At 35.4% G+C, this 14,552-nt stretch overlaps 1 protein-coding gene across 3 annotated transcripts in view; it reads left to right on the top strand.

Moving 5' to 3' along the window:
- DNAJB14 (DnaJ heat shock protein family (Hsp40) member B14) overlaps window positions 1–14,552 on the top strand; it is a 41,714-nt gene that overhangs the window by 4,940 nt on the left and 22,222 nt on the right. For 2 of the 3 annotated variants that reach the window (XR_015165711.1, XM_086406737.1), the window contains exon 2: window positions 9,100–9,271. The exons of the other annotated variant lie outside the window; for it this stretch is intronic. Coding sequence is in view for 1 of the 2 variants with exons in the window: in XM_086406737.1 (XP_086262863.1) it covers window positions 9,100–9,271 (172 nt within the window). In the remaining variant the exon portion in view is untranslated. The remainder of the gene's footprint in view (window positions 1–9,099; window positions 9,272–14,552) is intronic. 3 annotated transcript variants of the gene reach the window in all.

Here is a 14,552-nt window from a genome sequence, read left to right as displayed (position 1 = left end):
GTCTCATTTAAAATGATAAAACAGTTAAAACTGTCATTTCACATCTGGAGTATTATTCAGCTATTCCTTTGAAGACAGTACCGTTTTCTTTCTGTTTCTGACTTAATCAAAATTTAGTGATAAGTGTAAATTATACATTCAAAACAGTTATTTTGGTAGCACTAGTTAAATATTATAAAATGATTTCCACATTTCAGCTAATAACCAAACTGTTTCAGACATTATAGTTGAAGAAAGAATACTAAACTTAGTTTTGAACCTTAATTTAATGGTTTTATTTGTTTATATCCATAACTGTCTTTCTGAGCCTCAATTACGACATCTGTAGGATGCGGATATATTTATTCAACAAATATTTACTGAATCCATGCTTCTTTGTGGCAGGCACTCTTCTCAGAACTAGGGAGTCAGTGATCAATAAGACAGTTCTTGTCCTCTTGGAGCTTATACATTTTAGAGAAATGAAATAGGAAATCTCTGCTAGACACAAAAATGGTTCCGTTCCTATCATTCCCTTTTCCTTTCCTAAGCCACAGTTTTCTCATCTGTAGTCTTCACAGGATTATTATGAGGTTAGTTTATTAAGTGCTATAAGAATTTCATGTATTAGTACAATGGCAAAAGTATTTGGATGATTGCTTGGAGTTACTTATATAATATTTGTCTCTTTCTATCATTTTTTATTTACCTGTTTAACATTAAAAAATTGCCTTAAGTTAGGATTAATTTCCATGTGAATTCAGGTACTCATTCCATTCTTAGTTAATATGTAGTTCTCCCTGCTTTGCATTTATTTCTTGTATTATTTATGTATATAGCTCTTCCTCTCCTAGATTAAAAATTGCTCTGCTGTCAGGAACTGTTTTAATGTTATCATCTTTTCTACCAGTCTTTTGCATATACTTGTGGCATCTATAAATCCTGGTTTTCTGGAATGATACCTGTTTAGGTAGTTTTATCTCTTATCAGTGAAGACAATTTGTTCATAAATAAATGAAGCTGTAAGGCTTTTTGTGATAATATATTCACAAATGAAATTTTCCCACAATAGACAAGTATGGGAAAATGTATATAAGGGTTGTCATTGTAGCAAAAATTTGGAAAGAGTCCATCATTGGGAATTATTAAATAAATTGAATTGCCTGTATACACTGTGCACTTAAAAACAATGATGTGCCTCAGTAATTTTCCGTTAAGTGACCCACCTTACCGTGCTCATTGACTATAAGTTTCCAGTTGTCTTTACTGAATTCAGAGTTCAGCCTGCTGTCACTCCCCTATTGCAATAGTCCTGAATAAGGTCTTAAAAAATAAAGATGATGTGCACCTAGATTTATTGCTATAAAATGATATATACATTGAATTATAAACCTATTAAGGGCATGCTACCAACATATGTAGATTATTCTCATTTTGTTTCAAAATATGTAAAAAAGCTAGACAGCTAGCCAACTAGAGTAGCTAGATATATATAAATATATATATTTATATATATATAGCTAGATATATATAACTAGCTACTCTAGTTGGCTATATATATATTTATATATAGATATATAAATATATCACAATGGTTGAGTGATTTTTTTTTTCTTGTGTGTGATTTATAGGAGATCTTTACTTTATCTTTTTTAAATGAACTGAACAACATTACTTTTATAATCACACAAATAAAAGCTATTTTCAGTTTGCCTGGAATGAAAAAATCTGTTTTCCAAATCATATATTCTTATTTTAGGTTTTGTTAGTGATGGGTATTATATATAATAGGTGTGCAGCAGAACATTATGAAATAAAAATGGATCTTGGTTATTCACTTTTGGATTAGCCACATAAACATTTTTAATACTATGTTTACTTTTTCACTGGTCCTTAATATGGGATATGTGTAAATTAAGTACAGATTACATTAATTAAGACATACAAGCAAAGCTGTATGTCTGGAAAATGAACATACAAAATAAGGTTGGACAGTTTTAAAACCAAAAGTAATCTGGTTTATAAGGAGATATCTTATATCTGTTCAACTAATGTTTGTAATACTGCTCATTATTATAAATGTGATCTCATATAATAGCTAAGACATTTAATAAGTCAGAAAAAGGTTGTGAGTTCCAAATTCTGGCAGTACTTGAACTGAACCACATTACCTTCTCAGGCATTGGTTCCAGTGATTGTTAATACAGAAAACCTTGCTGATTCCATTTTTAAGATGATAAAACTGGATATTGGGACACAGAGGTAATGGAACTTGTTCAAATTTTCACTGTTTGGAGCCAAAATGCTTAGTGTGAGTGCATATATATACATAGCCGTTGTTAAGCAGAACCCCTAGGCTCTGAAAGATTTTCAGTATCATAATAACTTGAAAATTTAAAACAGCTATATGATCTTTTGCTTTAGCAATATCCAGCATCTAGCTGTTAGCATGGAAGATGTCTAGAAAAACTGAGAGAATGTGTTTGTGCAAAGAATGAAAGGAATGTACAGATAACTTCTAACTAGCATGCATAGGGACTTTGTGGCCACCTGTAAATATAAATACATATAACCACTTTCCCATCTGGCTTCACAATTTTTTCAAAATAATTTATTCTTTTATAGGCTGAAATAATTCTATAAAGAGACACTTCCCCCTCACCTATCTTAGGGTTACACAGTGGTAGAGTTCATATAGGAAAGGCAAGATATGATAAGTGCTTGACTGCTTTTATCAGTTTTCAAGAAAAGGAATTGACTCCTGTTTTCCAAAAGCAGATAATATCATTTTTTAGGTGTGGCTGGTGGAACCTGTTTAGGTTACCTCCTGAGTTTCATAGACACATTCCTAATAGTCTTTAATAATTTTCTTTCTCTTTGGTATGACATAAAGTTTCAGATTTCTCTTATACATTCCCTGTACTAGATCTTGAATCAAACGTAACTCCAATAAGCCCTGGTTTCTTTTAGTGGAAAATGGTGTTTTAGTATCATGGTCTGGTACAAACGATGCTGTGGTTAATAGATTGTCATTGTTTCTGGGCCTTTTCAGTGTACAGACTAGGGAATTTTTTTTTTTTTTAAGTTAAAACATCTTATACATTTATACTAGTAAATGAAATTTAAGTTAAGTATTTTGGGGTCTTTAAACTTTTCTTGCATATATTTCTATCTTTTTCCTTCCACAGTAGTAATCCTGGTTTTCAAGGCCATGGCAAATGGTAGAATATGTCATGATTATTTATTTGCTTTATGCCACATGATATATGTAGTAGTTTCAGTGTAACATTACCAGTACTACCTCACTGATAAAATTACTGAAAACAGTTAAATTTTCTTTGCATATACTTTCTCAATTTTCCCTCTTCATTTTAGCTTTTTGAAAATTCTGAAATACTTTGAAGCGTATAGGAAAGTCTTAAAAATAGTGTACACTTCCTGTATACATTTCACTCAGTGCTTCCTATTTGATAAAATTTTACTGCATTTGCTTTATCATGCCCTTTCTTTCTCCCTGCTATCTCTCTTCCACCCCCACAGGTATACAGTTTGTTCTTATATTTTTTCCAGAACCAATCAAGAGTAAGTTGTAGACATGATATCCTGTTACACCTAGGTAATTCAGTGTATGTTTTTTAAGATAAGGACACTCATACATAACAACAGTATAGCTGTCAGAGTCATGAAATTAATGTAAGTACCTCATTCAGATTCTGCCAGTTCTCCCTGTTACGTTGCATTTATTTGCCATATTTTGTTATCTAGATACCATCTTTTCTCTTTTCCTTTTTTAATTTTTATTTTATATTGGAGTATAGTTGATTAACAATATTTTGTTGGTTTTAGGTGTACAGCAAGGTGATTCAGTTATACATGTATCTGTATATTAAATTCTTTTCCCATTTGCACAGAGAGATCCTTGTTGATTATCTGTTTAAAATACAGCAGTGTATTTATTCAAAACTCCCAGTTTATCCCTCTCCCCTACACTTCCCCACCTCGTTCCCTCTATAAGTCTGCAAGTCTTTCTGTTTTGTAAGTAAGTATATTTGTATCATTTTTTTTTAAGATTGAACTTAGAAGCAATATCATAAAATACTTATCTTTCTCTGTTTGACTTACTTCACTTAGTATGATAATCTCAAGGTCCATTCATGTTGCTGCAAATGGCATTATTTCATTCTTTTTAATGGCTTAGTAATATTCCATTGTGTATATGTGCCACATCTTCTTTATCCACTCATCTGTGGATGGACTAGGTTGTTTCCATGTCTTGGCTATTGTAAACCGTGTTTCAGGGAACACTGGGGTGTACATATCATTTTGAACCATTTTTTCTCTGGATATATGCTCAAGAGTGGAATTGCGGGTAGCTCTGTTTTTAGTTTCTTAAGGAACCTCCATACAGTTTTTCATAGTGGCTGTACCAGTTTGCATTCAGTCTCTTTTCTTTCTTGATCTTTGTGTTTTGATGAATGCAGGCCAGCTATTTTATAGATTTTCCCTCAATTTAGGTTTGGCTGACATTTCCTTATGAATTTTTGGCAGGCATACCATAGAAGTGATGTTGCATTCTTAGTGTAACGTATCAGGGAACATGCTGATTTGGTCCTTACTGATGAGGTTAACTTTGATCACTTGGTGAAGCTGGTGTTACCGGGTTTGTCTACTCTAAACTTACTTTTTTTCCCCTCTTGTAATTAATAAATATTTTGTGGGAAAATACTTTAAAACTCTGAATGTCCTATTCTACAACAAACTTCCAAAGCTCCTTTTAGCATTCATTGATGATTCTTTCCAGAATAAATTTCTGATGGTTGCCAAATGTTGGTTTTCTTATTCCATTATTCCTTCTACAGTTTATTAATTGACATTCAACCTTATTTATTAACATGGATTCCTATTTAATCTATTATTATCACTGTTCATTTTGATGTTCAGATTGCCTCAGATTTAATCAGTAGGAGCCCCTTCAAGCTCCTGTGTCTTATGACATGTCCTCATCATTCTTTGAATTTCTTTACTTTCAAACACAAAAAAGTTTTCAAGCTCATTTCTCTGCCCTCGGAATCAATTCTTGCCCCAGGAGTCCTGATTCTTTTTAGTGGATAATGATACTTGGAAACTAATATATAGACACTTGATAAGCTCATTGCTACAAGTGTGTCATTGCCTCCAGATCCTCTCAGTAGACAGAGCTAAGAAATATATATATGCATGATGCATGAATGTATGTGTATGTGTATCTGTGTGTTATATGCGTTGGAAGTAAAGTTATGACCAACCTAGATAGCATATTCAAAAGCAGAGACATTACTTTGCCAACAAAGGTTCATCTAGTCAAGGCTATGGTTTTTCCTGTGTTATGGAATGTGAGAGTTGGACTGTGAAGAAGGCTGAGCGCCAAAGAATTGATGCTTTTGAACTGTGATGTTGAGGAAGACTCTTGAGAGTCCCTTGGACTGCAAGGAGATCCAACCAGTCCATTCTGAAGGAGATCAGCCCTGGGTGTTCTTTGGAAGGAATGATGCTAAAGCTGAAACTCCAGTACTTTGGCCACCTCATACGAAGAGTTGACTCATTGGAAAAGACTCTGATGCTGGGAGGGATTGGGGGCGGGAGGAGAAGAGGACAACAGAGGATGAGATGGCTGGATGGCATCACTGACTCGATGGACGTGAGTCTGGGTGAACTCCTGGAGTTAGTGATGGACAGGGAGGCCTGGTGTGCTGCAGTTCATGGGGTCGCAAAGAGTCGGACATGACTGAGCGACTCAACTGAACTGAACTGAACTGAATGAGAGCCTACTGTTCAGCACAGAGAACTCTACTCAATGCTCTATGTTGACTTAAATGAGAAAGGAGTCCAAAATAGCTACCTAATTAAGAGCCTTTCTGTACCATCTACAACTAAATTGTTATAAAAACTAAATATCTTATGTCTTTGGTGACCTCTTGAATGCATGAGCTATGAAAAAGATTTGGAAGAAAGTTCTCTTATATGTTCAGTTCAGTTCAGTCACTCAGTTGTGTTCAACTCTTTGCAACCCCATGAACTGCAGCATGCCAGGCTTCCCTGTCCTTTACCAACTCTGGGAGCTTGCTCAAACTCATGTCCATTGAGTCAGTGATGCCATCCAACCATCTCATCCTCTCGTCCCCTTCTCTCCTTCCTTCAATCTTTCCCAGCATCAGAATCTTTTCCAGTGAGTCAGTTCTTCTCATCAGGTGGCCAAAGTATTGGAGTTTGAGCTTCAGCAACAGTCCTTCCAATGAATATTCAGTACTGATTTCCTTGAGGATTGCCTGGTTGGATCTCCTTGCAGTCCAAGGGACTCTCAAGAGTCCTCTCCAACACCACAGTTCAAAAGCATCAATTCTTCAGCGCTCAGCTTTCTTTATAGTCCAACTCTCACATCCCTACATGACTACTTGAAAAACCATAGCTTTGACTAGACAGACCTTTGTTGGTAAAGTAATGTCTCTGCTTTTTAATATGCTGTCTAGGTTGGTCATAACTTTGCTTCCAAGGAGCAAGCGTCTTTTAATTTCATGGCTACAATCACCATCTGCAGTGATTTTGGAGCCCAAGAAAATAAAAGTCTGTCACTGATTCCGTTGTTTCCCCATCTATTTCCCATGAAGTGATGGGACCAGATGCCATGATCTTAGTTTTCTGAATGTTGAGTTTTAAGCCAACTTTTTCTCTCTCCTCTTTTACTTTCATCAAGAGGCTCTTTAGTTCTTCACTTTCTGCCATAAGGGTGGTGTCATCTGTGTATGTGAGGTTATTGATATTTCTCCCAGCTGTCTTGATTCCAGCTTGTGCTTCTTCCAGCCCAGTGTTTCTCATAATGTACTCTGCATAGAAGTTAAATAAGCAGAGTGACAGTATACATCCTTGACATACTACTTTCCCAATTTGGAACCAGTCTGTTGTTCCATGTCTAGTTCTAACTGTTGCTTCTTGTCCTGCATACAGATTTCTCAGAAGGCAGGTAAAGTGGTCTGGTATTCCCATCTCTTTAAGAATTCTCCAGAGTTTGTTGTGATCCACACAGTCAAAGGCTTTAGTATATTCAGTGAAGCAGATGTTTTTCTGGAATATTGAAAATAATTACTGGCAGTTCTCTGGTGATCTACTGTTAGGATTCAGCACTTTCATTACCATGACCTGGTTTCAATACCTGGTCAGGGAGCTGAGATCTCACAGGCTGTGCGGCAATGACTGCTGGATTTTTTTTAATATCTATATAGCAGCTTTGGTGGTGGTGGTTTAGTCATTAAGTCATGTCTGACTCTTGCAAACCCATGGACTGTAGCCTGCCAGGGTCCTCTGTTTGTGGGATTCTCCAGGCAAGAGTACTAGAGTGGGTTGCCATTTTCTTCTCCAGGGGATCTTCCTGACCCAGGGATCGAACCCAGGTCTCCAGCATTGCAAGCAGACTCTTTACCAACTGAGCTACAAGGGAATATATATAGTGCTTTACTGAGATGTAATTCACATATCTCACAGCTCATTCAGAGCATACCACTCCGTGGATTCACAGAGTTGTGCAGCCATTGCAACCATTAATTTTAGAACATTTGCTTCATCACAGAAAGAAATCTCATACTCACTAGCAATCACTTCTTACTTCTCCCAGAGTTCATCCTTCCCTCCCCTTGGCAACAACTGACCTTTCTGTCTCTAGATTTGCCTCTAGATTTTGTATAAATGGTATCATACAGTATATTGTCTCTTGTGACTGACTTTTTTCACTTGATATGTTTTCAAGGTTCAGCCGTATTGCAACATATATCAGTACTTCATTTTTTTTTGATTGTCATAGTATTCCATTGTATGGACCTGTCACATTTTATTCATCTACTCGTCAGTTGATGGACATTTCAATTGTTTCCACTTTTTTCCTATTATGAACAATACTGTTATGAACATATGTGAACCAGTTTTTGTATATATGTTTTCATTTCTCATGGATATACACTGAGAGATAGAAATATTGGGTCAGATAATAACTATATGTTTAATCTTTGCAAAAACTACCAGATCTTTTTTCAAAGCAAGCACCCCATTTCCTATTACCACTAGCAATATATGAGTGTTCCCATTTTCCTAGTAATACATCCTGGTCAACATGTTATTGTCCACCTTGTTGATTATAGTCATCCTAGTAGATGTAAAGTGGTATCTCAAGGTAGTAAATATCTTCCAGTGAAATCTTAGTGATAATTTTATCAGTGTTTGTTTGTTTGAAAATGTTTTTAATCTTACATAATTTCCAGAAAATTAGTGCAGAACTCCGGAGAAGGCAGTGGCACCCCACTCCAGTACTCTTGACTGGAAAATCCCATGGACGAAGGAGCCTGGTGGGCTGCAGTCCATGGGGTTGCTAAGAGTCGGACACGACTGAAGCAACTTAGCAGCAGCAGCAGCAGTGCAGAACTCAAGTTGACAGTTATTCTCCCTGACCATTTTGAAGCTATTGCTCAATTTAGCTGCCATTGTTGCTTTTGGGAAATAAGTGTGTGTGTGTGTGTGTGTGTGTGTGTGTGTGTGTGTGTGTGTGTGAAGTCGCTCAGTCATGTCCGACTCTTTACGACCCCATGGACTGTAGCCCACCAGGCTCCTCTGTCCATGGGATTCTCCAGGCAAGGGTACTGGAGTGGGTTGCCGTGTCCTTCTCCAGGGGATCTTCCCAACCCAGGGATCAAACCTGGGTCTCCCGCATTGCAGGCAGATGCTTTATCCTCTGAGCCACCAGGGAAGCCACCAGGGAACTTGTTTCTTTGTAGATAATCTCATTGGCTACTTTAAGGATTATTGTTTTCTTTGGTATTTGGCAGTTTCACCATGATATTACAAATAAAGTATGTCATAAGAAATTAGGTGATAGTAATTTTGAGTTATTAACATTAAACTTAATATTCTACTTCTAAATAGTGATTAGTGATCTGTGAACAGCTATACATAAGGGAATGCTTACTATCTATTTAAAAAGGCCCTATGGTGTATCTTTCTGGAGTACACATTTTGTCAGCTTTATAACTTTCTTCTCAAGACCATGTGTATGTATCTTGATGTAAACAGATGGAGTATGCTTTCCATATCTTTCTACAGCACTGTTGGAAATTATCATGAAAAATGGAAGCACTGCTGGAAATAGCCCTCATTGCCGAAAACCATCAGGTAGTGGTGATCAAAGCAAACCTAATTGCACAAAGGACAGCTCATCTGGTAGTGGTGAAAGTGGAAAAGGCTACACCAAAGACCAAGTGGATGGAGTTCTCAGGTAGGAATGAATATGACTTATATATATGTCAGTTGTTGTTGATGCTAATGTAAGTTTAATGTTGTAACACCTAAAAAATGGGTTTTAATTACAATTCAGTAGAAGAACAGACATTGAGGAGTTGAACTCTTGGTGTCTTATGCTTCATATTCTTTATAAAGTAGTGTAAATTACCAATTCTATTGAAATTTCCATCTTTTAAATATAAGGCACAAAACTAATTACCAAAAAAATTTTTTTTTAGGAAGATTGCTTCAATTTTTTGACACAGTACAGTGAAACCTTCCCTGATGGCTCAGTGGTAAAAAAATCCCCTTGCCAATGCAGGAGACATGGGTTTTATCCCTGGGTCTGGAAGATCCCCTGGAGAAGGGAGTAGCAACTCAACTCCAGTATTCTTGCCTGGGCAATCCCATGGACAGAGGAGCCTGATGGGCTATAGTCCAGGGGGTCACAAAAGAGACAGACAAGACTTAGCAACTAAACAAACAAAAAAACAAACAACAGCAACAGCAAATGTATATATATATATATGTATGAAGGAGAATTTCATATGAGGAGAATATTGAGTGCGATTGCAAAGCATTTTCAATTTTCTACTTATATAAATGAAGGATAATTTTTTTTCTATTTATATTCTTTCTTTAAGGCTGTCTTTATATATAGCAAATACTATAGTCTTCTCCTTTTAATATTTTTTCTTACTCTCATTGTTCTGCTTCAGTGTTATATTTTTACTTCATGATACACCTCTACTTAAAGCAGGAAAATTAGGTAGAATTGGTAAATTATGAACTGGGTTTTGGAGATTTAACTTTATTAATTTTGTAATTAAGAAAATCTTTTCTGGAAAGAAAATGAACTGAGTATGAAACACTAGAAAAAATACTGTTATTTTTTCTATACACAACATCAATACACCTTAAGGAGGCTGTATTGATGTTGTACTGGAATTGCTCTCTAGGGAATCTAAAGTATAAGGGTGAAGGACTCTGATTAATCAGATAGTTCAACTTGAAGAGTGAATAGCAGGGAACTAGCTTAAGTGAAGAGTAGGTAAAGCTAGTTTTCTTTCTCTTTTGCCCTTTCTTATTATCCTCTTTTAACCGTACTTCCTTTTTTTTTTTGTTTTTCCTTTTTTTCTCCATTCTTATTTTTAGTTAGTTCTTTTTAACTCAGCATTATTTGGAATTGAAGTTATTTTTAAATTAAGTATCAATGTATTTATATTTTACTTTTTTTCATACATATGCTAAAGTTTAAATGTAACATTTTATCTGTGTGTGACAACAATAAGAACAAAGACTCCCTAACTATGATGAAATCATGATAAAGGGTATTCGATTGGCCTGAATGGTAGTGAAGTCCTTTAAGAATTATAAATAATGTTGGTGACCACTTTTATAACTGTAGTGTTGGGTCAGAGGCTGAATAAGTGAGATAAGTGAAAAAATGAGAGATTTGCTTTTGAATTCCTTTAAGAAAAAGCTTCTACTAAACAGTGTGCCGAAATGTGTTCTAGGAAGCCATCTCTCTCCAAAAACCAAATTGTATTTTCTGCTAGAAATTACTTTTTACTAGGAGAACATATTCTCAGTAAAAGACCTAGAGTGAATTTTGTTATATGTGATTTTTATTTAGAATTATTTTAAATTTGTTTTTAAAGAAAGACTATAGAATCACCTGTATATTGGAAAATATACCCCCTTCCCCAAACAATTGAAATTTTGGAGAATAGGAATCTCCTGAATCTGATATTATTTTAAAAAAATCTCTTTTCTTCATTTCTTCTACTCTAGCCTTGAAAGGAAAACAGGAGTAGCTCAAGATATGGTAGAAATAAAGAAGAGCAGTGTTTTGTTTTCCGCTCTTTTTCAGTAGTTAGGCAGGGGGACATTTTGAGAATAGAAGAATGAAAGATGATGGTGGGTGCAGATCCACTTTTGTATGTGGCCACAATTGGGCAGAGGGAAATAAAATGTTGAGAGAGATCCTGTCTGTTGGGTCTGTATTCTCTGTGAAATTGGAGATGAAGTTATCCTCTGAGGTTTAGAAGAAAGAAATGAGATTGAAAGCTTGAGAAGAATAGTGAAAGTATGGAATACTTGCAGCCAGAAAGGCAGACAGGAAGGCAGGATTGCTGGCTAGCACTGAGGAGCCAGCCAAGTTTCAGACTGAATTCTTAGTGAGTTACAAGAATTAGCTTAGTTTTGTGCCTGTGTTTAGAGATGGTTTCTCTGGTCAATTTTAGCATACCTTTTTATTGTATTACATAAATGTAGTTTTGGGGGGGATTAATATGATCAGAACATTCTTTAATAGAATCCCTGAGTTATTCAGAGTATTTCATTTGCTACTTTATATAAGAGTTGCTTAGCTTTAGCTAATCATGTAACACTTATTCATCATATTAGCCTTCATCAGTGTTGCTTTAGTGAGGTAACAGATCACCAGCAAACACTTACATGCTGTGTGTTTTTGTTTTACCTGTACACTGGGGATTTTTCTGAAGAAAGCCATGTTATCTTGCTGGTTAGCATGATTATGCAAACAAGTTGCTCAGTGACATTTTGGCTCAAAGGGAGAAGCCATGCAATAATACTGCATCCATTGCATAAGTAAGAGCTAGCGTACAGTAAGACTGAACAAAAAGTGTGTAACTTTGTAAAACTCATATTCTGTGAAACTAAGCACTGTTTATTGTCTTCAAGTGTTGAAATGTGTTGAAAAATCACAGTGCAAAAGGTGTCCTAGGTCTTATTTGAGGAGATTTTTAATATCTCATTGGAAAAAAAGCCCATCTTTTTGTTTTAAAAATATAAGATCAGTGTGAAATCATTAACTGGCCATCATTATATTTATCAGTTAGGAACATTTCTGTATAACTGTTAAAATTATTTGAATTATGGGGATTTCATTAGGATTGGTTTTAAGCTATAGTTCTTTAAATGGAAACAAATCATTTTGCTAAATTTATAAAATAAATAATCTTTTGTCTCAGGAATAAAGAATTATTTTCCTAAATACCAATTAAATTTGGAGTACATTTAAAAATCATCTATAATAACAACAACAAAAAGTCATCTATAACATATGAAAAAAGAATAGAACAAGGCCTCCCTGTCCCAGCCAGTATGCTTTCTAGCACATAAAGGAAGACATAAAAGTTGAGCCATGCATACTTCTCCCTTGTTGAGCTCCCAGACAGATCTTTCTGGCCTTTGTCCACAATGTTTCCTTCCAGTGCAGGTAACAGTTTACCTCTTTTTAATTTATTTTCTTTTTCCTTACTTCCTTTCTTTTTTAATTCTTCAATGAGAATGGAGAAGCAGGAGCAAACTATAAAAACTGTGACAAATGCATTTAGCTGGTGAAAATGAGTATGATGAACAATATATGGATTAAAATTAATACATGAATGGTAATTTCTTGCTTAGGTGTGAAAAGTTAAGTAAATGAGTTTATGTTTAGCATTACTTGAAATATGTAGTCTACAGTTTGTCCATTGGTGACATTGACTTTATACCTCTCTACTGGCTTCTCAAAGAATTTCTCCTCTTCTGGACACAGTAGGTGTTCTGTACATGTCCTTCTTCCCTTTATTTCTGTCACATAGTTTCTTTTTTTTTTGTCACATAGTTTCTTAACATATCTAGGAAAATGAGTGTCTACAAAGGTAGAGTAATCATTTTCTGTTTTGTTCACTAACTGATCTCAAGAACCCTGGGATATAAATGTTATTGACTCAGTAATGAGTCAATAAATATTATTTCCTAAATAAAGGAAATGCCATGCTTATGAAATAAATTGACTTGTGTCAATATTTATTATCTAAAGTAGAAGAGTCTAATTTTAATTATTATTACTATGAAGAAGACTGCCTAACAGATTTTTGTTGATGTGATTATAAAATAATTCTGTAATCTTTTCAGTGTGTTCTCTTTTTACCCTTGTTCATATAACAAATGATGAGTGCTTTCATTACGAAAGGAGAACTAAAGTTCATTTATTCCATAAATATTTACTGAGAACCCCTCATGTACCAAGCACTGTGATGACTAATAGGTGTAGTAGCGAAAAAAGGTCAATCTTTTCTCTTTTCTTTGAACACCTAGAGTCAGCCTTTGCAGTCCTCTAGCTGTCAATGAACAATTGTGCCTCAGATCCATTAACCTGTTACTACCTGTCATCAAGCCACTCATACATGGAACACATTTAAAATCATAAAGTACACACCAAAAAATATGTAAAATATATCTGTATTTTAGAGAAGGAAAATTATTAGGTCATGAGAAAATGTAAGCATCCAAAAGGATTACTGTTCTTTGCTCCATTCGCAGTACTTCTTTTCCTAACCTACTTCAAAGACTCTGGGCTTAAATATTGCATATTTAGGGTTATAAACTATGTAAGTAGTCTTTTAAGAGTATGTTCATCAAAATGAAAATCAGGTGTAACAAATATGTTTGAGTCCCATAATGTATTTTATTATGAGATTATATCTTTCATGGAGAGTGACACACGTGAACTCTCTTTAACATTGCCTGGCTGAATTCACTTGCTTTGACATTTAAGCCATGGGATACAGTAGTTGTTTTACATGCACTAAACTGTTGCTTTGCTATTTGGTTAGGTTTGCATTATGCAACAACAAAACTCTTGAAATGCAGTGTCTGTTAATCTTTAGCTGTGACATCTTGAGAGGAGTTTTGGGATTTCTTATGTATTTAAGAGCACTGTAAAATTGTTCTTACTCTCTCATTTTAGTGTGCTCTGTCCTACATCCACATTTGTTATGAGCTTTGCTTTACTTCTCTGTAGTTGAGATAAATTGTACAGGGACATTCTCATGGTTAATTCTTCTTAGAGAGGGGTTGGAAAAATGGTCTGTGGTTGAAAAGAGAATGGAGCAATGACCCTTAATGGATAAACTATCATTTAATATTGAGAAAACAATCCACAAATAGTTCTTTATACTATTCTGGTGTTCATTGGAAGGACTGATGCTAAAGCTGAATCTCCAGTACTTTGGCCACCTCATGCGAAGAATTGACTCATTGGAAAAGACTCTGATGCTGGGAGGGATTGAGGGCAGGAGTTGAAGGGGACGACAGAGGATGAGATGGCTGGATGGCATCACTGACTCGATGGACATGAGTCTCAGTGAACTCTGGGAGTTGGTGATGGACAGGGAGGCCTGGCGTGCTGCGATTCATGGGGTCTCAGAGTCAGACATGACTGAGTGACTGAACTGAACTGAACTGAATCAATAAAAAATTAG

Source organism: Bos grunniens, chromosome 6 (genome assembly GCF_055505025.1).
Source record: "Bos grunniens cultivar Pamir isolate PY7600 chromosome 6, Bosgru_T2T1.0, whole genome shotgun sequence".
Lineage (NCBI taxonomy): Eukaryota > Metazoa > Chordata > Mammalia > Artiodactyla > Bovidae > Bos > Bos grunniens.
This window is presented reverse-complemented; position numbering and strand designations above follow the sequence as displayed.